We start from the raw sequence: 23,234 nt of genomic DNA on the forward strand, positions 1-23,234 counted from the left end.
GACACTAGGAAAGTAGTTCCTATTACTAAAATTGATTGGATTCCATTATGTTTTAATGTCTTCCTAATTTAAAGCTCTAAAACATAATACATCTTGTCAGATGCTCTTGACATACAGATACCTGCTGTACATGGAACAACCCCATACTATTAATCAACTAGCCAACTTATCATTTCTGATTTTATAAAATTTTGTAAACTTTCAAACAGAACATGTAGCCTAAAAACGTTTTGATTATTTTAACCTAACTTCCACCATTTTACAGAACACACAATATTGCATGTGGGAATTTTCCATTGCCTGTGCCCCTGGAAGGGAGCAAAGCCACGGGTGATCTAAAACAGAGTTTTAAAGCTCTTTTAATGTTAACCCAAATCACTGGTATTGGACTTGGGATGCATTTTGTTTTTTAACCTCTTCATAACTGCATTTTGCTTAGACTGATATTAAATTATTTGTGGCCCAGAAGCTTGTCAAGTGTCAGAGCTAAGGGTGCTTGAAATTGAAAGTGGAAAATAAAATGACAGATAATTTAAAGTTTATCATTTAAAATATGCTTATCAACCCATCATCAGTAGTGTTCTCTATGAATTGTATACAGGAGGCTGCTGTCTCTTCAATGGATTTTGACCAGCCACCAAGATTTCCAGCAAAGTAAGGAAGGATGCTAGCAGAAATCTGGTTAAAGTAAGATACCTGTTTCAAAAAACAAAGCAAAACAAAACAATATTTTAATTTCTTACTGACTTGGGGCTTTTTCAAGCAGGGATCTCAATCTTGTTGGTGTAGGGGAGGCTATGACCCTAATCTTTTGGGAATGGATCTGAAAGGATGACCTTAGGATTCCCTGGTGGGTGTGGGTGGACACATTGCAGAATTAGAGTTAATTAGTAAATCCAGGTAAAAGGTTCCTCTGTATCTGTAGGAACAAATTAATCTGCAGATGTTTCATCAAACTTACGGTACATGAACTGCTGTCAATAGCACGGATGAGAAATCCAGCACTTATGATTTCACTTCTGCTGTACTGTGGAGAAGGTGGGACTGATGGCAGAATAACTGACCTCACTGCCACCGTGTAAGTGTGACTGAAAGATAAAAGGACATTTTCAAAGTTCTTGAGAGAAACAAAGAATAGTTGTTAGAAAATAAAATTCCTACAGTTAATGCAACTTGTTTATATAGTAGAAGTAAAACTATAGACACCCAGATCTTTTAGATGAGTGGTATACATAGGAAAACATTCTCTATGGATACATTCAAGTATAGCAAATAATAATAAGGGCCATAGGCGTTTTCTGCCTAAGAATTACATATACTTTGTATAACTCCGCAAAGTTGCAGTCAACCTCCAAACTGTTTTTTTTTTTTTTTTTTGGTGCCCTAATGGGTTGTAATTTCAGTCTCTTCTTTTTTTAATGAAAAATAATACCATTGTTTTAAAGAACCTTCAAACAATAGAGAACCCTATACATTAGAAAATAGAAGTCATCCTTCAGTCCACCATAAGCACAATACATGCTTATCCTAGAGATGACCACGTTATATTGTGATCCTCCAGATCTTTTTATAAATATATAACATTTATGTAAGCAAATGGACGTATGTAGATTTTTACATAAATATAATCATTTTACAAATATTGGTCCATAATTTGATTTTTCACCTAATGGTAAAACTTTGGAGGTGTTTCTGTATCAATGCCTCTGTGACTACTTCATCCTTTTTAATGCTGGTATAGTGCTCTGTAGTGTGGTTCTACCATAATTAATAAGATGGAGCTTCAGTCTATTTCTAATATCTTTTGCCATAGTAAATGATACTACACTGAACATCCATGTGCATTAATCCCACACGAGAGGGATTATTTCTATAGGCCAGCTTTGACATCAGAAATAATGCTGGCTAGTTCCAGGGGTAGACCATAACTGCCCTGGCAGCTTCCACTTCTTGTCCCTTTGAACACCTGCTCTTGGGCCCCGACCCTTCCCCTTAGAACCTAGACACTATTCTCTGAGAAGCCCAATGCCCATGGAGAAGCCATGAACAGACACTCTAATTGACAGCCAGCCATTTTGGGTGTCTAGCACAGTTGAGTCTTTGTAAATTCTGAACCAAAACCAATTCCTGGTATTTTATTTGGCTTTCACTGCATTTTTACAATAACGGAATATTTTGAAGGTTTGCTAAATATCCGTTTTACATCTGCATAGAGCAAAAGGAAAGGGAACTGCTTTACGAGTCTCACAGATGCTTTGCACTTGGCTAGCACTTAATAGATAATTGTTTCTTTCTGGTTCTTTGTTTTTTAATGATAACTAAAGCCTCATCTAGAAAAAATTCACATGAACATCATTCAAGACCAGAAATGCTTATTCCATTGACTTCCTTGTTTTCATATCAACTTTTTCTTTCTACTCTATATTATAAGACATTGCTATAACACTTGAATTACATATACTCACCCATCTTTGAGAGGCCTTCTTCGTGAAACAAGTACTACCAAGTCTTTGGGTTTGTCATCATTCACCACAGGACAAGTGATATAATATATCTGATCATCTTCACTTACCCAGTCTATGACTTCACAGGACCTATGTAAATAGAACAGTGACAGAAAGTCTGCATTTTACTACCTGGTAGAATAAGGCATTCGTTTTGTTTGTTTGCGTAACTTCATTATTGGTGTCCATATTCACCCTTCTGCTCACATAACCATCCCCCCAAAGCCAGCATCATTTCTTAAAGTCTGTTTTTAGAGTTGTTTGGCCAGAAGGAATAATTCTGCATGTGATGAAAAGAATGCTGGCCATCTGACTCTAAGGTCACTGCCCTCAACACTGAAGAGAAAGGCACTTTTCTTTTTTCCACAAAATTATTTTTCTCTAGGATCAAGTAATAATATTTTGAAGACTAGTGAATTATATAGACAATCCAACGACTCTGAGGTAAAGGAATATGGTATATTGGGAAAGAGAACTAAGCTTGGAATCAAGCAACTTGCCTTTGAGTCTCAAATTGCTTAGTAGCTATGTTATGTTAGGCAAGTCACTTTTTTTTTATCTATAAAATGTAGATAATAGTACCTATGGGGTTATTGTGAGGATCAAGTGAAAACACCTGGCACAGTACCTGAATCATGATAGATGCACCAAAATAGTAAGTGGAATTAGAATTCATTCATTGAAGTTCAGTTAGGCTAGAATGTCAGGTGATATAGAAAATAATGGGAGATACATTTGAAAAAAGCAGCAAGTTTAGGCATTATTCTTGCTAAAATCTTTGTACTTATAGAGTTATCTACAAAGATCTACGCAAGAAAATCGTCAAGTGTTTCCTCTTCTCTCCGAATGTTTATTATTGTAACATTAACCAGAATGTATCATTCTGGCCTCTATGCAAATGTAACACATGAGCCCAGAGATGTTTCACTTTAATGGTGTTAAATTGTCTATTACATGCTGTTAATCACAGTGAGATTTGGACATTTAAAAGATGAAACTCTACTTCATCCAAATTAGGAAGTAAATGGTAATGCTGAATATAATAGGTATAATCTTACTAATCCTTTCCTTCAAGCAAGGTGTCCATGAGGCCTGAGCCCTGCAGCCCAGGAGCTTGGACTCCTTGAAGAAGGGGGTGTTACCCTGACAGTGCAGTTGACAAGATGCCCAGCTCTGCATTCCAGGAAAGGAGGGAGAGTGGAGAAGATTGGATTAGGGATGTGGGAGACAACGAGTAACAGAAGAGATGTAGGCTGACAGGAGTGGGCCCTGATCAGACATGGAGAGCAGGAAGGAATGTACTCATAGAGCTGCTTCTCCCAGCTTCTCACCAGGGAGTGCTGCTTCACAGAAAAAGAGGGGACTATCAAATAAAGATCAAGAGTGGGAAGTTGGAGGGACTATTTGATAATCACTTCCTCAAGAGCAATGAGACTGTGTATTAAAGTACAAGAGTGTAGAATTCAGAGCCTGACAGACCTGGGTTCCAATTCAGGTTCCATTGCTTTACTGCCTGTGTAATGTTGGCAAGTCTTGGGATCTCTCTCTTGTTAAATAGGAATAATATCAACTTTGAAGAGTTATTGATAGGAGTACAATAGATGTGGGTAAAGCATATCAACTCAATATAGATGAAAAATAGATGATTATAATAATTTTTGTGTCTCTCAGTAGCACCTGATGCAGTTTTCCATGCAGAGCAAACTTTAGCAAATACTGTTTAATAAAACAATAGGTCATACATTGGGCAATGGAGATACACTGCAATGTAGAGGTTATCTTTTACATGATGTCAGGGTTGAATAAGAAAATATTTAAAATTTATTCTTACATGTAATGGGGGTCCCACAAAGGTCGCTTGGTAAAGTCAGACAAGAGATGATAAGCCAAGTGTGCTGGTCTTTCCACATGCTTTTCAACACAAACAGATAAAATATTGTGCTCTTCCAGAGTATATATTTTTATCTAAAAGAAAATAACAAGAAAAAAATTACAAAGAAAATTAGGTGTTTTTACATTAAAACCACAGCATATGTACGTAGTCATAGGCGGATTGCACTAGCTAAGGCATCTTGGCACCTGGGTAATAATGAAGCCAAATGATGGCAAGTTCACTTTAAATACTTGGATGTCTAGAGCTCAGACCAGGATGCTATGCCCCTGTGTCATCTAAATAATATGTGACTTGAGGGTGGTTTATTATTGTGCAATAGTTTTTCTCATGAAAAATTAAGAACATAAGCCTTTCTTTCTTTATCCCTTTGTGGTATTTCCCTGCCTCTATCCAGGAACAGCAGAAATTATAACCAGACTGCTGGGCAAGTCAGTGCTTCATGTCCCCCTAAGACCTTGGAGCCAAGGCTGCAGCCTAACGTACTTTCTCAGGATGTCAGGCATGCCTTCACGTGGGCTGAGGGAGTCCAGGGAGTAAGTCAACACCTCTAGAGCCAACTCAGCCTCTCAACAGGGCCGCTGAAGCGTTTCTTCAGCACAAAGAATTCTTTCATTTGTGAATCACAAGAGCTCATCTTTCAAGGCGGCCAATTCCTGGGTTTCTAGTGCCTATTATTCCTTAGATAAGAGGAGGCTTGTCGTGGGGATCCATTTGATGTATACTTAAACATTCATGTATCCCTTGTTACTCTGAACTTTCCTTCTACTTTGCTTTGGCCAGTAATCAGAGATACATGTTCAGCTAAGAGCATATTTCTATCCTGCCCATTTTCTCCATCTCTTTCAGGGTGCTTTGAAGACAGTGTTGAAATTTGCCATCTTATAATCATTCCCATGGCAACAAGCTGTGAGAAGACAAACAAACATAGGGTTAAGACTTCACTGCAGGAATCAGGCAGATGGAAAAATCAGGCTGTGAGGGAGAAAACCTTTATTTAAACATAAATATCTTTAGGAAGAGAATGAAGAAATGAGAAACTGACTAAAAGCAGCTTAGAAAGGTGAGAAGTGACTATTTGCTTATGCTTTTACCTCTCTAATTGACCTCAGTGCGAAGCCTGTCTTTAAATTGAGCCTGCAAAGGAGGACATGATGTAGGCTGTGGGCACTTATCAAAGAGAAAGAAAACCATGAATGCAGCTGTAGTTGGTGGCTGAGACTCACCCCAGCATAGACATGCCTACCTTTGCCCCCATACAGCAGAAGTCAAAGCAGGTTCATTGGTGTAAATCCAGAGGGAGGTCACCTTATCAAAGCCTGGTGTCCATGTGGCTCTTAGCCAGCCTGTTGGGGCTCTGCAGTCTCAGAGGAGGCAAGGGCAGGGGGCCAGAGTGAATCCCATCACCTCAGTCAGATTCTGGCCATGGGGCAACCATGGTTAACCTTGGTGGAACCAGGGTGGAGTAGGATGTAACACTGGACTGAGCATTTTTTAAAGGTTGAATTGTGTGTCCCCCGCCCCTCAATTCATATATTAAAAGTCCTAACCCCAGTAGCTCAGAATGTGACCTTATAGGGTCACATTCTGAGGGTCATTGCAGGTGTAATAAGTTAAGATGAGGTTATACTGCAGTAGAATGGGCCCCTGACCCAATATGACTGGTGTCCTTATAAAAAGGGGCAATGTGGACACATAAACATACATGCGCACACACTGGGAGAATCCCATATGAAGGTGAAGGCAGAGGTCAGGTGGTGCATCTACAATCCAAGGAATGCCAAAGATTGCCAGCAAAGCACCGGAAGTTAGGGGAAAGACCTGGAATAGATTCTCGCTCACTCCCTCAGAAGGAACCAACACTGCCAAGACCTTGATCTCAGACTTCCAGCTTCCAAAACTGCAAGGCACCCAGTTTGTGGAACTCTTAGGGCAGCCCTAGGAAACTATCACAGCACTTTTCCAGGTTGCAAATACATGCTGCTGCTTCCTATCCTGGAACCAAAACAAACTTCACGCTAAGTAGCCGTCATTAAATTCTGCCCTTATAAAACTCACTTGACTTATCCAGTGCCAAGTGCAGTATTGGATGAGTGGATGATATTTTGATCCTTTCCCCAAAGTTAAAAGTAGCAGACAATCAGAGTTAATGACATTGATGCAGACACAGCAGACAAGGAAAGGCAGCGGTTGTTGTTGGTTCTCTTTAAACTGTACTATTTTAGGAAAGCCAACTTTGGCTTAGTGTAAAAATTCTCCAAGACCAACTCTCCAAGAAAACGAGTTCCCTTTCATGCTTGGAAGAAGACAGGTTAAATTCCATTTATCATCTCAAATGTTTTATCATTTGGTGCCTGGAGAATTTTAGTCACGAAATGAAGCTTATAGTAGGCCCAAAATCTGCTGGAGCTTGTTAACATTTTACTAATGATATATTTTTTCATTCTAATAAGATTCTGTTTAATGGGTTTGGATCTTATATAAATAGCACAAGAGGAAATAACTCAAAGTTTTAGAATTTTATACTATCTGTTGACAAATATGTTATTGATACTATATTGTGGAAAGGAGGACAAAACTCGTTTTTACAGAGTCATGGGGACAGGGGTAGAGTCCTTGGAGGTAGGTTACCCCCTGGGCTAAGGGGAGGAGACATGATCAGGTGGAGCTCTGGGACCAGCCCCAGCTTCAATGAGAATAGCTCTTCTTTGGTCTGTTTCCTGTGGGTTTTGTCCTGTGTGAAGGTTTTCACATGATCCTTGCCATTCTGGCTTCCAGTACACTCTCAGCTACTCCCTAAATAAAAAGCTACTCCTGTCAGGTCAATCTCTTACCCATGCCAATTCCAGCCAGGAAGGTTTGGCTCAAAGCTACTCACTGCCTAGAAAGCACCCTTTACCCCTCCAGCAATTTACCCTTACACTATCTTCAAGGAGGAAAGAATCAACTCCTCTCCAAAGTTGTCTCTAAACAACTGTCTTCCCTGACTTTGAATTGCTAAGAGCTGACCTTTGCGGTTTAAATACTACAATGTCTCACTTGTTTATAAACTACCTTAAAATTATCCTTCAGCTATGATATGTATATATGTGATGCTTTCAAGATAGACTATAAGCTCCTTTAAGATGGGTGTTCATCTTTTGCTCCTTGTATTACTGGTATTATTAATTCCAACACTATACATTGAAAACGAAATATGGGTTAAAATAGTAAGTACTGCCCAATTTCGTTACAAATACTAGAAATTTTAGAATTTTGCCATCTATCAAAATTTATATCAAAATGAGTATAGATTTTTATAACCCAAAATAAGTATAATTCTTAACAGGCTGTTTTGTTGTAAGAATTTATTCAGCTAAAAGGTGACAGAAAAAAATGTGAGCTGTATTTTTAAATTAAAAGCATATAATGGTGAAGGTGGTTAAAAAAACCACATAAAAGCTTTAAAAAGTGGGAGAGAAAAGGGGGATAACTCAGAAAGAAAAAATTAGATTTTTATTATAAATACAATCTAAAAAAAAAGGAGGGCTTCAAATTCAACAGAGATAACATAAGGATGTTTAATTATACAGTGTTCTCTAATAAGTATCTGTACAAAACTTAAGAATTAATTATTGATGGCTCTCCTTAGACACTAGCAAATATACGTTTATTTGTTTAGACTGGTTTCTGGCACAAAACTCTTTAAGAATTGAAATTTTAATGACTTCACTAAATATGTTCTCGTCCTTCATTCCAGACATGAGTTTGTCCTTTGCTATGCTGCTCATGAATGCTCGGATGCCAGCAATGATGCAAGAAACAGATTTCATATTAGTAAAAGAAAACAGTCTTGAAGCAGCTTTTATGAGGGTTAAAGAGAAGCAAGTAACTTAGTTATGTTAAACCTGTATTTCTGCATCACTGAACCAAACACACAGATGGAAACCTAACTGGATCCAAAGAAGGTAAGGAAGACCCTGAAAGGATTCAGAATTGAGCACCACGACATAATAAAAGCAAACAACCAAAGCCAAAACACGCAGAGGAGGTCAAAGTCAGAGCTGAAAACAATAAATGAAGTAACTGAATTTGCTTTGATTTCAGGGTAAGTGACCATATAACTTATTATCCAAAGTGGAACACTTAGGCACTGTTAATAATTATGAGGGGAAAACCAGGACTGTCCCAGGAAAACCAGAACATATGGTAATCATATTTTAGAGGCTACTGTTTCATTGATGATGAAAAACAGTACACACTGAAATGTGAGCATAGACAAAATGTCAGCATTATTGAGCATCTCCTGAATGCCAGGCAGTGCTGTGTTCTGGGACTATAGTCATGAACAAAATGGTCCTTAAAGAGCTTATAATCTGTTTAGTGTGGACATCAGCCTCAAAGGCTCTCCTGATATACCTTTGAAATTAGATAAAATTAAAATCCAAATGATATACATTAATTTAAATTTGATGACATGCAAAACATTGTAAAAGGTGCTGAGAAGAAAGATGTCAAGACAAGGCTTCTTTCTTAAGATGTTTATAATCTAGGGAAAAAGACCATATGTAAAAAGTTAAATTACTATGAAAGACAAATACTAACTCAACATAGCTGTGGGAGAAATGTCATGAGATAATGCATAATTAATTGACAAGTTAATCATAAAGAAGTAATTGTTAAAGGAATTCCTAGAGGGATAAGTTCCTTCAGTCAGGAGTGATTGGCTTTATGGAAAAGCATTTGTCCTGGGTCATGAAGACCAGGTAGGACTGGGGTAGATAGGAGAAGGAGAGAGAGGTGGAACATGAGAACTAAGCTCAGAGGTAGGAATGTGTAGGGCGATTTGAAGGACCCTAGATCAGCCAGTGTGGAGGAGTAGAGACGGCTGGAAAGATACTTGACTCTTAAAAAAATTTCCCTCAAAGATTTTTTTACCTTTTAAAAAATTGAAATACAGTTTATTTACAATATTATATTAGTTTCAGGTATATAACATAGTGATTTAATATTTTTATAGCTTATACTCCTATATATATGAATATATATGTGACTATATATGAATCTATATAGATTTACATATCTATATTTATACATTAGATATATACCCAGTAGTAGAATTGCTGGATCATATGGTTGTTCTATTTTTAGTTTTTTGGGGTACCTCCATACTGTTTTCCAAGTGGCTGTACTAGTCTACATTCCCACAAACAGTGTACTAGGGTTCCCTTTTCTCCACTTCTTCACCAATATTTGTTATTTGTGGTCTTTTTGTTGATAGCCATTCTGACAGGTATAAGGTGATACCTCATTGTGGTTTTAATTTGTATTTCTCTGATGATTAGGACTGTTGAGCATCTTTTCTTGTGCCTGTTAGCCATCTGTATGTCTTTGGAAAAATATCTATTCAGGTCTTCTGCCCATTTTTTAATCAGATTGTTTATTTTTTTTGATATTGAGTTGTATGAGCTGTTTATATGTATGAGCTGTTTATATGTATGAGTTGTATGAGCTGTTTATATGGCCCCTTATTGGTCATGTCATTTGCAAATATTTTCTTCCATTCAGCAGGTGTTGATGGTTTCCCTTGCCGCGCAAAAGCTTTTAGCTTCAAAGCTAAATGCTCTGGGGGCTTTTCCTCCCGATGCCAGACCCCCAGACTGGGGAGCCTGACATGGGGCTCAGAACTCTCACTCCTGTGGCAGAACCTCTGTGATATAATTATTTTCCAGTTTGTGGGTCGCCTACCTGGTGAGCATGGAATTTGATTGTATTGCAAATGCACCCCTACTACCGTCTCATTGTGGCTACTTTGTCTTTGGATGTAGAATATCTTTTTTGGTAAGTTCCAGTCTTTTTTGTCGATGGTTGTTCAAAAGCCGCCAGGCTTTTGTTGATGGTTGTTATTTTGGTGTTTTCATGAGAGGAGGTGAGCTCAAGTCCTTCTACTTCACTATCTTGTCTTCCTCCCCTTTATCGTTATATAATGCCCTTCTTTGTCTTTTGTTATAGACTTTGTTTTAAAGTCTATTTTGTCTAATATGATTATTGCTACCCCTGCCTTCTTGCTGTTTCTGTTTGTATAAAATCTTTTTCCATTCCCTCATTTTTGGTCTGTGTGTGTGTTTAGCTCTGAAGTCAGTCTCTTGTAGGCAGCATATAGAAGGGTCTTGTTTTTTATCCAGTCAACAACCCTCTGTCTTTTGATTGGAGCATTTAGCCCATTGACGTTTAAAGTAATTATTGATATTATTGCCATCTTATTACTTGTTTTCCAGTTTTTTTGGTAGTTCTTCTTGTTTATTTCTTTTTGTTTGTTTTTTTCTGCCCTTGTGGTTTGATTATTTTCTTTAGTAGTGTGCTTGAGTTCCTTTCTTTTTGTTTTTTTGCATCTATTTAAGTTTCTGATTTGGGGTTACCATGGTGTTCATATATGTTGTCATGTAACTATATGCTTGTTTCAAACTGACAGTCCTTTAAGTTCAAACACATTCTAAAAGGTCTACATTTTTTTTTCTCCTCCCTCACATTTTATGATTTTGATGTTTATCCCTTAACTGTTTATTGTAGTTATATTTTATTTTATTTATAGTTTTTGTCTTTTAATATTTATACTAACTTATTTAAATGGTTGATCCACAGCCTTTACTAGTGGGGTTTTTCCTTTCCTATGACTTCTTACTTCTTCTTGTAGCCTTTTCTTTTCCACTTAGGGAAGACTTTAACATTTATTTTAGGGTTGGTTTAGTACTGATGAACTCCTTTATTTTTTGCTTGTCTGAGAAGTTCTTTATCATTCCTTCAACTCTAGATGATAATCTTGCTGGGTAGAGTATCCTAGGTTGTAGGTTTTTCCCTTTCAGCACTTTAAATATATTATGCCACTCCCTTCTTTCTTGTAAAGTTTCTGCAGAAAAATCAGCTGATAGCCTATTGGGGAGTGGGTGTCTTGTCCTTGTATGTGTCTCTGTTTTTTCTCTTGCTGTCTTTAGAATTCTCTCTTTTTCTTTAACTTTTGCCATTTTAATTATGGTATGTCTTGATGTGGGTCTCTCTGTGCTTCCTGTACTTGAATATCTGTTTCCTCTTTCAGGTTCAGGAAGTTTTCAATCATAACTTTTCCAAATACATTTTTGACCACTTTCTCTCTTCTCCTTCTGGGACCCCTATAATATGAATGTTAGTATGCTTGATGTTGTCCCAGAGGTCCCTTAAACAAACTAGTTTTATTTTTTTAAATTTCTTTTTCTTTTTGCTGTTCTGATTGGGTGATTTCCATTATTCTATCTTCCATGTTACTTATGTGTTCTTTATTACCTAGTCTTCTTTTAAATCCTTCTAGTGTGTTTTTCATTTCCATTATTGTATTTTTCAGCTCTGACTGGTTCTTTTTTTTTTTAATTGGAGTATAGTTGATTAACAATGTTGTGTTAGTTTCAGGTATACAGTAAAGTGATTCAGTTATATATATACATATGTCCATTCCTTTTCAGATTCTTTTCCCATATAGGTTATTTCAGAATACTGAGTAGAGTTCCGTGTGCTATACAGTAGGTCCTTGTTGATTATCTCTTTTATATATAGTAGTATGTATATGTTAATTCCTGACTCCTAATTTATCCCTGACTTGTTCTTTTTTTTAATATTTTCTAGTGCCTTGTTAAAATTCTCACTGTGTTCATCTATTCTTTTCCCTAGTTCAGTTAGTATTTCTTATTACTAATGCTTTGAGCTCTTTATCTGGTAAATTATTTATCTCTGTTTCATTAGTTGTTTTATCAGGGTTTTTTGTTCTTTCATTTAAAACAAATTCCTCTGTTTTCTCATTTTGCTTAACTTTCTCTGTCTCTATGAAATTAGGTGAAACAGCTACTTATCCTGGTCTTGAAGGGTATCCTTGTGTGGGAATGTCCATATGCCATCCATATCTGCCCTGTGGCTTTGGTGGGAGAGCTGGATCTGACGTGAGCATGAGTCACATCTTCCCCCAGGGTGTGCTGGCAGCTATCACCTTGGTGGGAGCGGGGGGCTGGATATGGAGGGGCTAAAGCCAGAGCTAGCTGTGAGCTAGGGCTTCTCCTATGCTTAGCGGCCATTACTGCCCTACTGGGGGCAGTGAGGGGGTCCCAATGTGCTGGCACAGAAGCCCTGAGGGTTGGGTCCAAGCTAGTTCTGTTCCATCTAAGTGTGCGCTCTCCCCTATTCCAGCAGCGGCACCATCACCACAGAGGGGAGAAGTGCTGTAGCAAGAAGGCCCAGAGTGGGTATCCGTTGTAGGCTGGGGTATGTGCTAGGCAGTCTTGGCACACCAGTCAGAGCTCCAGACTGCTTGTGATCCACCACCTTCACGAGCACCAGTAATGGCCATCCTTGCCCTGTTCAGATGCAGTGCCTGGTCTGAGCTGGCTCCATTTCCACCAGCTGTGCAACCTCCTCAGTAGTGGCAACCTTCACCCTAGTGGGGAGCTGCAGTGGAGCTAGAGGGGCTGGAGTGGATGCTTGGCATGGGCCAGGGTGTGCACTAGGGTGGTTGCAGGAAACCAGCCAGAGCCCTGGGAAGTTTCAATCTGCTTCTTTTGCCTGGTTCCCAGGAGTAAGGAAGCATGTGTATGCTCTTTAAGAGCAGAGTCTAGGTTTCTTATAGCCCTCCTGTTAGTCCCACTGGTTTTTAAACAAGCTAAGGGGACTCCTTCTCCCGGTATCAGACCCCAGGGCTGAGGTGTCCTCTTCTAGGGCTGCAGGTCCTGACCTGATTGCTTCTCTTCCCCTCCTACCTGACTCCATGTGGATCTTTCTCTACAGACTTGTTTGTTGTATAAGAGTCTTTCTGCCACTCTCCAGTTCGTTTTCAGTGTGAATTGCTCCACATGTAGATGTATTTTTGATGTGTTCGTAGTGGGAGGTGAGCTCAGTGTCCTTGTACTCTGCCATCTTGATCTCCATTTTTTCCTTCTTAAAAGTAGCAGAACAACCACTACCATGACAACTTTCATTTGTGATGGGCAGTGGGTTGTGTGTATACCTGGATGCCTCCTACCTTTTCCACAGCACTGGTAACCTCCCAACCACTTTTGGCCGCCAGGCTTTTGAGAGCCTCCACATTGCCATTACTCAAGGATACCTAAAACACAAATATTTGAAATGCTGTGAGTTCAGTGCAGATATGTGATCAAATATTTTCTGCTTAGAAAGTGGGCACTGTTAGAGCCAAAGTGATGATGTTGAGGTTAGAACTAAGTTATAGGAACATAATTTCTGTCTCAAACTCTTAATGCCGAATTCAAACAGGTAATGTGAGTCATATATGCTTAGCAGATTAGTATCATTTTAATTAGCATCCTAAGCAAAGACAAGAACACCCTTCAGTATGACTTGTAATCAACGGGTAATAAGTAAACTTGGATTTCCCTTTACATTTTATGGTCAAAAACATTAAAATGACTAATACTTCTCTATTGTGTTATAAAAATGCAAGCCAGTGGGCATGTCATTCAACACAAGCTATGATGAAACACCAGATCTCAATGTCCTATGTTGCTTGAATGCATTTGATGGCAGAGCATCCAGAGTCTGTATTCAGGAACTATACATATAATTCAAACAAGGCGGTGTAGCAGCTGGCTGATAACTAGTTACTGATAGCTTGGTTTTGTTTCATTTTGAGATGACTGGTTGCTATAATTCACCTTTTCATCTAACCTGTGTAGGCACAACATGAGTCAGTTAAATGAGGGGATTTCCATTTTTGTAATGAAGTGATTTTACATGAAGAGCTTCAGATCATAAAACTGTCACCTGGTTGCCAGTATCCCAGTGTATGCAAAGTGGAACCTCTCCTTTGTGGGAAATAATGTATTTTCTGGAAAAAAATTAAAATATTAAATAACAGTTTTCTTCCCTGTATTTAGCACACAGCAATAACTATGACAGTTTCTTGAACTGAAATCAGCAGTTTTAAAAAGCTGCCTTTACTGGTGGAACAATCAGAAAGAACAATTTCCATCACAGTAGTCTCCACAGTCAGAAAGCATCAGACCTTCTCTTTTTACGTTATGTGGGAATAGAGACACAGAGAGGGCTCTTTGCTATGTAATTAGTCAGATGAGAGAAGATTCCATAAAATCCTTACACCTAAGTCCCTTACCTGCCTAGGCGAATTCTCTTGCGTGCAAGAGCTCCACGATACCGTCTAAAATCATCCTTAAATAAAAAACAAAGTAAAATCAATAAATTTCTAATATTTTAGTGCTACAATCCTTAAGTTTCTCTCTCCTAAGTCAGTTGAAAAGGCTAATTGGGACGAGGGGTCTCTACGTGAACTATCTTCAGGTCAGAGTTGGCAGTAAGGCAGCTTATTCCGAAAGGCTTAATTCCGATGAGTGTAGAGCAGCATAGAGAACTGGGTGTAAGGTGGGAGAAGAGAGTCAGAAATGAGACACGGAAGACGATATGCTTCCAACAGCAGCATGTGGCTGAGTAGATGTGAAGTCTTCAGGGACTTCATCATTTAAAGAAATGACTAGAGTGATTTGGAAAAAGAAGAAAAAGACCATTTTACTTTGTGATGCAGAAAAGAAAGAAAACCAAAGGGGAATAGACATGGAGGTTGTTGCCAGTTCAGGGAAAGATTCTGTGTGGAGCTCTGTACCCACAGCTTCCCCAGAATAAGTGGTCTGATTACTGAACCACACATGCTAATAACTGACCTTTGACATCGGTTTGATTCTGGGGAATGTGATCAGTTCTTCCTTATCATCGACAGCATTATAAATGAGAAACGCACTGTTGATATGACGGCCCTGGCCCCCAGACCACTCCTGGCAGTCAAAGGCCTCCACGCGCACTCCCACTTCGACACTGCAGACGGGCGACAAGGGCAGTGGGCAGAGAACCTGAGCATGCCAGGCCTACTCTGCCCACTGCCCTACCACCTCCTCCAGGGAAGGAAGAGAATGAGGACCCTGGGTTGTTTCATTGTCATCTGCTAATCTATGCAACTGTTAACATCCATTTCATCAGGTCGATTGATCTGATGTACAAGCTCCTGGGAGCATTTCTGCTTTACTTTCCCCCTTTCAAGTGGTGAAAAGACCATTGGAACTTTATATACCTTCATGAACGTACTTTGGTAATGGGGGAGGGGTGGTTAAATTGTGCCAAAGTCAAGTTTTCTCTCCTAAAAACAATAGTCCTATAATTTAAAAGCATCGAACACTGAAACTGGATAGGAAACACAGATGTTCTTTTTTACATTTAAAAAGAAAAAAATACTAAATTAAATCTTTTCTTTGTGTATCAAGAATAATAAAAATAACTGGGAAGTGGTTTGGACTTCATGGTGATAAATGATGGGTCCATTATGAAGTGGTTGACCACACAGTCACTGGGACTCTTTTGAGAGTGAAAGGAAGAATGAATAATTATGATAGGTGCAAAAACCAAGACCATCCTAGATCAAGTAGGACATACAGTCCCACTTATTATGAGACAAAAACCAACTTATCCTAACAGTGTAAGGAGGCCTGAAGTGGAACAGAGAGTTAAAATGTGTGTCTGTGGATTTTGAAGATTAAGTGAAGTTTAAAAAAAATTAGAAGGAACTTGATTTTTTTAAAATAGTCACTATACTTACCTCCAGATTGAAATAAAACAAAAAATATTGCTTATGTGCAAGTTTGAATTCATTTATAGCAGCCTAAGAGCACCAGACGTGCTTTACCAGGTCTGAAATGTATTGTTGACAATGGCATTGAAGACAAGACGATCTCCAACTGTAGATGGTCCCCGGAACTTAAACATGTCCACGGACTTCAGAAGGGGATGCGCTCGACACAGGCGGCTGATGAAACGAAGGGAAGGAGAGAGAGAAGAAAGTGATCATTCTCCAAAATATTTTCAGGAACTGTTGCTTTGCTTAATGGATGCAATAGGCCAGTGTTCAGGGTGCTTTCTAAATGAATATCTCTTTTAGCTCAAGAGGGAAATGAATAACTGGATTGTGTGTGTTGAGAGTGGTCCTGTACATTACCTGCAAATATTTTAGGAAATGCCACACGTCCCCAGGCCGTGGGGTCTTTACCAAGATGCTGGTGCTCCTGCTCTTGTGGTGACAGTCCTGCTCTTGTTTTGTGCCCTATGGAAGTATCTCCAAAAAACAAACCGCTGTCGTTTGTTCTAATTTGAGGGATTTTTTTCCCTCCTGACAGCTCATGACTACAATCACAGAAAGCTGTGACTCCCAGGTTGGAGTGGGGCACAGTGAAGAGAACTGTCAGCTGGTGCCATTCACATGCATTCCTTGGCTACACTGTTACTTGAGTTCACCCGCATGTCAAAGACTAATTTTTTTCCCCTAAAGAAAAATTACCTGGATTGCTGCACAAAGCCTGAAAGGCTACAAAGAATACATTTTACAATTTTTGTGGTGTGCGGAGTTTTGAAAATCTATAAAGAAAATTTAATCTCAGAAAGTTACTTCCATAATTTTCTACATTTTAGATTCCCACTGTAGTCTTCCAATTACTCTAAAGAATTGTGCCAACAATAAGTGAACAGACTCTGCCATAGTTAATTATATTGTAAGCCTTTACAGTAGAACAGGTTCAAATGCTTTATTGTCATTAAGAGTGACAATGTCATTTTAAAAACAAACTCTTATATTTGTGCACAATTTATAGGAAGGATAACCACAGGTTTCTAATTATAGTCGTAACTGTAGACATATTACTAATAAAATTCCTTTAATTTGGGGGAAATAAAACCTTAACAATTTTCAGTGGTTACAAAAATTGTCGGAAGGGCAGATCCTGTTCAAATGCATTTTCAGAGAACACAGTGTTCTTTAAAGCTGCTCAATTACCTACATGGCTTCATTAAGAATAAAGGAACCCTTTTTGAAACTGAGGAGCATTTAAAAGTACTTTTCTAAGTTCTTTCCTCTTTCTCATCTTATTTTTCAGTTAATCCTTTGGCCATGGTGATTCTAACCAGCACCTTCAGAGATCAGACCTAATTGTAAACCGCCTTTATAAAAGTTTGTATCTTGACCGTTTTTAAGTGTAAAGGCTATCTTCTGTTTCTATCCTGCATCTACTTTGTCATAAGTAATGTGACAAGGAGTTGCAGTGTCATAAGATCAACAGTCATAATTCAGCATCAAGTATAAGAACTGTCATTTCATTTTTATTTTTGAACCAAGAATTTAAACATTCACCTTCAAAAAAGGACAGAATAATTCTAAGGTAAACAGGAAAATGACTTATCATTTTCTCATTTTGATAAAAGGCAACATTGTTCTCTACTTGTTTCCTTGACTGCCCAATAGCTGAACCTCAGACCCTTCTATCCTCTCCCCACTGGTCTCAAGATCACAAGCCAAAGGTCCAAACCAAGAACCTTGCAGAAATAGTAGCCACTGTCTCCATCCAAGCCATGATCTGGCCACCAAATGTATTTCCATGATGGTTTGCATGGGGTGGGAGGACAAGTTCAATGCTCTGCACAGAGGTGCCCCTCGTGGAAACGGTTCCTTCTTCTTCATCACAAGTGGGATCTGAAAGGTGGATGAGAACAAAGATGGTGGAGTTAAATGCAGAACCTGAGGCTACAGCCTTTCCTTCAACTCATGGGATTTTTTAGAAAACATAAATTATTACCAAAGACTTAAAACTCCTGAAGAAATGAATAGGCTTTATTTACAGTGAATTGGATAAGACCACAGATCAGAAAGGGCATTTTAGAGATTGTATTCCAACCTGTTTTACAAGTCAACCAGAATTTTTTTTTTTTTTTTTTGCGCTACGCAGGCCTCTCACTGTTGTGGCCTCTCCCATTGCGGAGCACAGGCTCCAGACGCGCAGGCTCAGAGGCCATGGCTCACGGGCCCAGCCGCTCCGCGGCATGTGGGATCTTCCCGGACTGGGGCACGAACCCGTGTCCCCTGCATCGGCAGGCGGACTCTCAACCACTGCACCACCAGGGAAGCCCTCAACCAGAATTTTGATTAAAAGAATGTTTAAGTTTAAGTTTGAGTTGCTTCAGGTGGAAGAGGGGCAGATCAGAGCAGGTCAGGGCAGAAAGAAATTTGGGGATTGATGGATATATTATTATCTTGATTGTGGTGATGGTTTCATGGGGGTATACATGTCTCAAGACCTATCAAGTTGTACACTTTAAGTATGGGCCATTTATGGTATGTCAATAAAGTTATTAAAAAGAAAGGGATTTGAGCTTTAAAGGGCCACAGACACTGAAAATCTGGAATAGTTTGCTGTATGATAAACTTCAGAATGGGAATATGGCCTCCCATAGTTCCTGTTTTGCAAGGAATGCAGTCACAAACAGAAAAGACACAATACATTGTACTTCTTAGTGTCATTCTGCTTCTTTTGAATCATATCTGCTTCATTTACTGACAAATTGGTTTTGACTCTCAACAATGGAGAAATCATTTACTTTGGCGGCAAAGCAGTAAAATGTATTCAGTTATATTGCCTGTATCATCAAGGGAATTACCAGCTAGGCTTATATCTCCCGTACTATTGTTGAGGAGGTGGGAGAAAGAATTACAGAGTAGGGCACCATCCTGGTTGTACCATCAGAGGCACAGCTGAGCTTTCAGTGTGAGAGCACAGACATGCCCGGCTGTTGTTGGTAACTGGGAATGGAGCCTTTCTTATCACAGTCACATATAAGTGAGCAGAGAAGAGTGGTTACAGAGATTTAACTCCATTTCCTGATCTAATTATTATATTTTTCATTAATTGATGGTATTTTTCTTTTATGTTTTTTCCCCTTCATTCCACTGATCATGTCAGTCCCCTGCTTAAAAACATGCAGTGACTTCCCCTTGGCCTATTAGAAGAACCTAAATCATTCCTATGGCCCCAAGCCCGCCCTTTCCTGTCTGGCCTATGCCTACCTCTCCAGCCCCAGCTAGTCTGATTTGCTCCTAGCACCCCTTCCCCTCTCAAGCTCTCTCTCCCTTTGTTCCAACCACAATAGCCCTTTTTCAGTTCCTGTAACTAAATGTTGCCCTCAACATCAGGGCATTTGTACATGGTGCTCCCTCTGTCAGCGGCAGTTCCACTGGCCACCCACACTTTCTTCCACTTACCTCCTATTCTCTCTTGGCCCATCTCAGTCACTACTTCCTCAGGAAAGCCTTCTCTGACCACAGCAGCCCCACTATTATGAGCTCCCACTTGTACCTTTCTTTCATGGTTATAATTTTATGTTTATTTGTGTGATCTTTGATTATCTGACCCCCTATATCCTAAGCTCCTTTGGGAAAGGACTGATTTTTAAAAATTCTAATAAAATTCCAGAATGTGGGTGCTCAGTCAATATTTATTGAATGAATAAATGGATGAATAAACTTAACTTTGCTGATTTATTCCACGTTCACAGTCCTTACCAACAACAGAATATTTTTAGGTAACAAAATGATTGTACTGATTTATACTTCTGTCTGTTGTTTATTACAGTTCCTACTGCTCCCCATTTTCACTTAAATAGTATTGTGGACTCCTCAATTTTTCCAATTTCATGGGTGTGAAATAGTGTCTCATGGAGGTTATAATTTGCATTCCCCTGATAAATAATGAGGTCCAACATCTTTTCATATGTATATGAAACTTTCATGTTACCCTTTAATGAAATGTCAATGTTGTTTGCTTCAAATGTTACTTCTCCCCCTTTCTTTTTCTCCTCTCTTCCTGGAACTTTGATTAGATGCTTGTTAGACTTCTTACTCCATTCTCTATATCTCCTAATCTCTCTTATATATTTCCCATTTCTTTGTCTATCCATCTGCATTCTAGGTAACTTTTTCAGATTTACTTTTCCAGTTTACTGTCTTAGATGCTGTTTAATTCATCCATTGAGTTTTTTTTTTAAATTTTTATTTATTTTTTTTGTTTGCATTGGGTCTTCATTGCTGCACGCGGGCTTTCTCTAGTTGTGGCGAACCGGGGCTACTCTTCGTTGTGGTGCACGGGCTTCTCATTGTGGTGGCTTCTCTTGTTGGGGAACATGGGCTCTAAGCACGCGGGCTTCAGTAGTTGTGGCGTATGGACTCAGTAGTTGTGGCTCACAGGCTCTAGAACGCAGGCTCAGTAGTTGTGGCACACAGGCTTAGTTGCTCCATGGCATGTAGGAACTTCCCAGACCAGAGATCAAGCCCGTGTCCCCTGCACTGGCAGGCAGATTCTTAAGCACTGCACCACCAGGGAAGTCCCATTCACTGAGTTTCAAATTTTAATTATTATATAGTCTTTTTATAGAAATTCCTTTTGCTTCTTTGTCAAGTAGTCTAGGTCATTTTCTTGTTCCTATATAATACTTTTGATACTCTTTTCTTAAAATATATTAATGTTCTTACTGCACATTCTTTATATGGTAAATTCATTATCTGTAGTCTTTGTGGACCTCATTCTATGATCTGGTGCTTTTTTGGATTTAGGTGACTTATTTTTGTCTTTTATGATTTTTGACTAGGAGCTCACATTCCTTGGATCTTTATCTGTGACAGTTCTTAAGGGCTGGGCTTAAAGTCATTTCTTCACAGAGGATTTGTATTTGTGGCTGCAGATCACCCGTGGGTACATAGCACAGTACCACTTCACACTAAGTATCACTTGGTCTGTTTTGGGCCAAACAAATTATGTGAATTCTGACACCAAATCTGCTTGAGAATGTAATTGTGATTGAATCCTCAAAGAGAAACAGTTTTTTTCCATTCCACCTAGGGCTAAGTGGAAAGCATCCCTACCAGAGCTCTCTGAGGGGTGGGATTTTTCCAGTTGACCCACTGAGGGTATCATTTTGGGGGTGTTGCAGCTCCAGGTATGGTTCCTTGATCCAACCTTCCACCTGGCTGTGTCTCCTGAGCCCTGGCAGGCCCATTAAAACACAGCTCTAGGTCTGGCACATACAGGTTCCTCCTGAGTAAATGCCAACTCTTGTATCTCCTTACACTGCTGAATTTGTGTTTCTAATCATTTGTGGACTTCAAGGCTTTCTCTTATTTTTTTGCCTGCTGAGATGTGTTTGCAAAGATGTTTGTAAATATTTCATCCAGAAATATTAGTTTTTTTCAGACTCCAAGTCCACCATAGTGCTGTAATCAGAATTGGATTGTTTCCTAAAGTGATCCTTAAAAAGCATATGAAGTCTTAAATCCCTTCCAACTTCTTTTTTAAGTACTGATTTTGTTAGATAATTTTCTATAAACATCCAAAACCAGTATTGATTGAGATTTTTTAAGGTTAATTTCTCTTACTCAAATGGTACTTTTTTGTTTCAAAATAAATTAATATAAATTATCTGTAAACTATATTGTTAAATGAAAAAAAGAAAGGTGCATACTTGTTTGAGTATTGTGTTACCAGGATAAAATAAAAAATTGAGAGGACCTTATACTGTGAGAGACATTGTAAAGACTCAAATATAAGGCAACTCCTTTTCTGAGGGATAATTAAAGAAAAAGCTACTTGATTCCTATGAAGACATACATGGCCTACACTAGGACACATAGAGGAGATAACTAGGGCAGGTCATATGTGTATAAGCATCAGCTATGACATCTATGCAGAAATATATTGAGTATAGGGGACCCTGGTGCAGAAGTATGCCTATTTGAGGTAATTGCCAATCAATGGGGAAATAGGGCTCTTCCAGGTTTAGAGATCAGTCTAGGCTCACAGCTCTGGCTGTGTACCCATGTTAAGTACAATAAACAAATGTCACCCTTTCTACAGGCTTCCAAATAGGGGCATACTTATCTGGAGGTCAATTTCAATTCTTGTACTTTGGATGTTCATTAAGTATTGTGTCATTCTGCTTGGACAATTTTACATTTATCCCGCATTTTCTGGTCAGGAACTCTGACCTGAATTGAGGTTATTCTAGCTCTGGTTTTCTTTCTCATTACTGGAAAGGATCAATAAACCGCAGAATACACATTCTTCTCAAGTGCACATGGAACATTCTCCAGGATAGATCACATGCTAGGCCACAGTCATATAATTAAAGTTCCTGTAAGTAGATTTACTGACCATCAAACTTGCCACTTTCCTTCATCAAGTTTTTAAAAGTATCTTCATGTTGTAATCGAACTTTCCTTCTCTCAGAAGCCAGATTATGTTCCACATGATCTTGTTCAGTTAGAAGTGTGACTGGTTTTAAATGAATCTAGAGAAAGAAAAACAGTTATCTTTCATTGCCCTGTTAAACTATAAAAGCACATCATGAATTTTGCAAAAACAAATGATATGCTACATTGTTTTCTAACTCAAAGTAAATAGAACATTTATGGGTGTTTATATATGCATTTTATTTTGACTTAATTTTTTTCTTAAAATATTTTTAAACTAAAAAAATCAACATAGACTTAATTATTTGTTCATATAATATGTGCCTTAATAAGTTTTCCAAATATTAATTTTCCCTGATTTAAAAAATTTTCAACAGAACTAGAAAATTAAAAATTCTTCAGATTAATGAGTGAGGGGAGGGACTTTGACTCCACTAAATTCTTATCAAGAAATGCTTTCTACCTTTTGCAAAATTAATCTATCAAAGGGAGAGAATAAAGATGTTCTAGAAAAAGCTATCATGTACCAAGAGATATTCCCAATTTGGAAATTTCAACACATGGTGAAAACATTGTTTAATAAGCAAACTGAAAAAATCAATAAGTCAGAATAAAACTCTAACTGACCTCCAGAAACCTGGAAATGTGATGCAACAGAATGAAATAGAAACAAAGAAAACAGTAGCAAAGATCAATAAAACTAAAAGCTGGTTCTTTGAGCAGATAAACAAAATTGATAAACCTTTACCCAGACTCATCAAGAAAA

The 23,234-nt window shown here is 38.6% G+C and overlaps 2 protein-coding genes across 12 annotated transcripts in view; one reads left to right on the forward strand and one right to left on the reverse strand.

Annotated features, from left to right (window-relative positions):
• Window positions 1–23,234, forward strand: part of ZCCHC9 (zinc finger CCHC-type containing 9) — a 77,342-nt gene that overhangs the window by 17,129 nt on the left and 36,979 nt on the right. For 7 of the 11 annotated variants that reach the window (XR_009563393.1, XR_009563402.2, XR_011377324.1 and 4 more), the window contains exons 8-11: window positions 602–687; window positions 926–1,078; window positions 5,245–5,458; window positions 8,135–8,342. The gene's annotated coding sequence lies outside the window, so the exon portion shown is untranslated. Of the gene's footprint in view, window positions 1–601; window positions 688–925; window positions 1,079–5,244; window positions 5,459–8,134; window positions 8,343–17,333; window positions 17,533–23,234 lie in introns of those variants that run through there. The other 4 variants (XR_009563404.2, XR_011377323.1, XR_011377321.1 and 1 more) reach the window with 4 other exon arrangements.
• The window catches only part of ACOT12 (acyl-CoA thioesterase 12), a 47,712-nt gene continuing 24,560 nt past the window's right edge, over window positions 83–23,234 (reverse strand). The window contains exons 5-15 of the mRNA XM_060295966.1: window positions 22,431–22,566; window positions 17,770–17,926; window positions 16,094–16,213; window positions 15,081–15,231; window positions 14,519–14,574; window positions 14,170–14,233; window positions 13,412–13,495; window positions 4,336–4,469; window positions 2,466–2,594; window positions 962–1,088; window positions 83–696 (exon numbers count right to left, since the gene is read on the reverse strand). Of these exons, the coding sequence (XP_060151949.1) occupies window positions 547–696; window positions 962–1,088; window positions 2,466–2,594; window positions 4,336–4,469; window positions 13,412–13,495; window positions 14,170–14,233; window positions 14,519–14,574; window positions 15,081–15,231; window positions 16,094–16,213; window positions 17,770–17,926; window positions 22,431–22,566 (1,308 nt within the window). The 3' untranslated portion in view covers window positions 83–546. The remainder of the gene's footprint in view (window positions 697–961; window positions 1,089–2,465; window positions 2,595–4,335; window positions 4,470–13,411; window positions 13,496–14,169; window positions 14,234–14,518; window positions 14,575–15,080; window positions 15,232–16,093; window positions 16,214–17,769; window positions 17,927–22,430; window positions 22,567–23,234) is intronic.

Source organism: Globicephala melas, chromosome 3 (assembly GCF_963455315.2).
Source record: "Globicephala melas chromosome 3, mGloMel1.2, whole genome shotgun sequence".
Lineage (NCBI taxonomy): Eukaryota > Metazoa > Chordata > Mammalia > Artiodactyla > Delphinidae > Globicephala > Globicephala melas.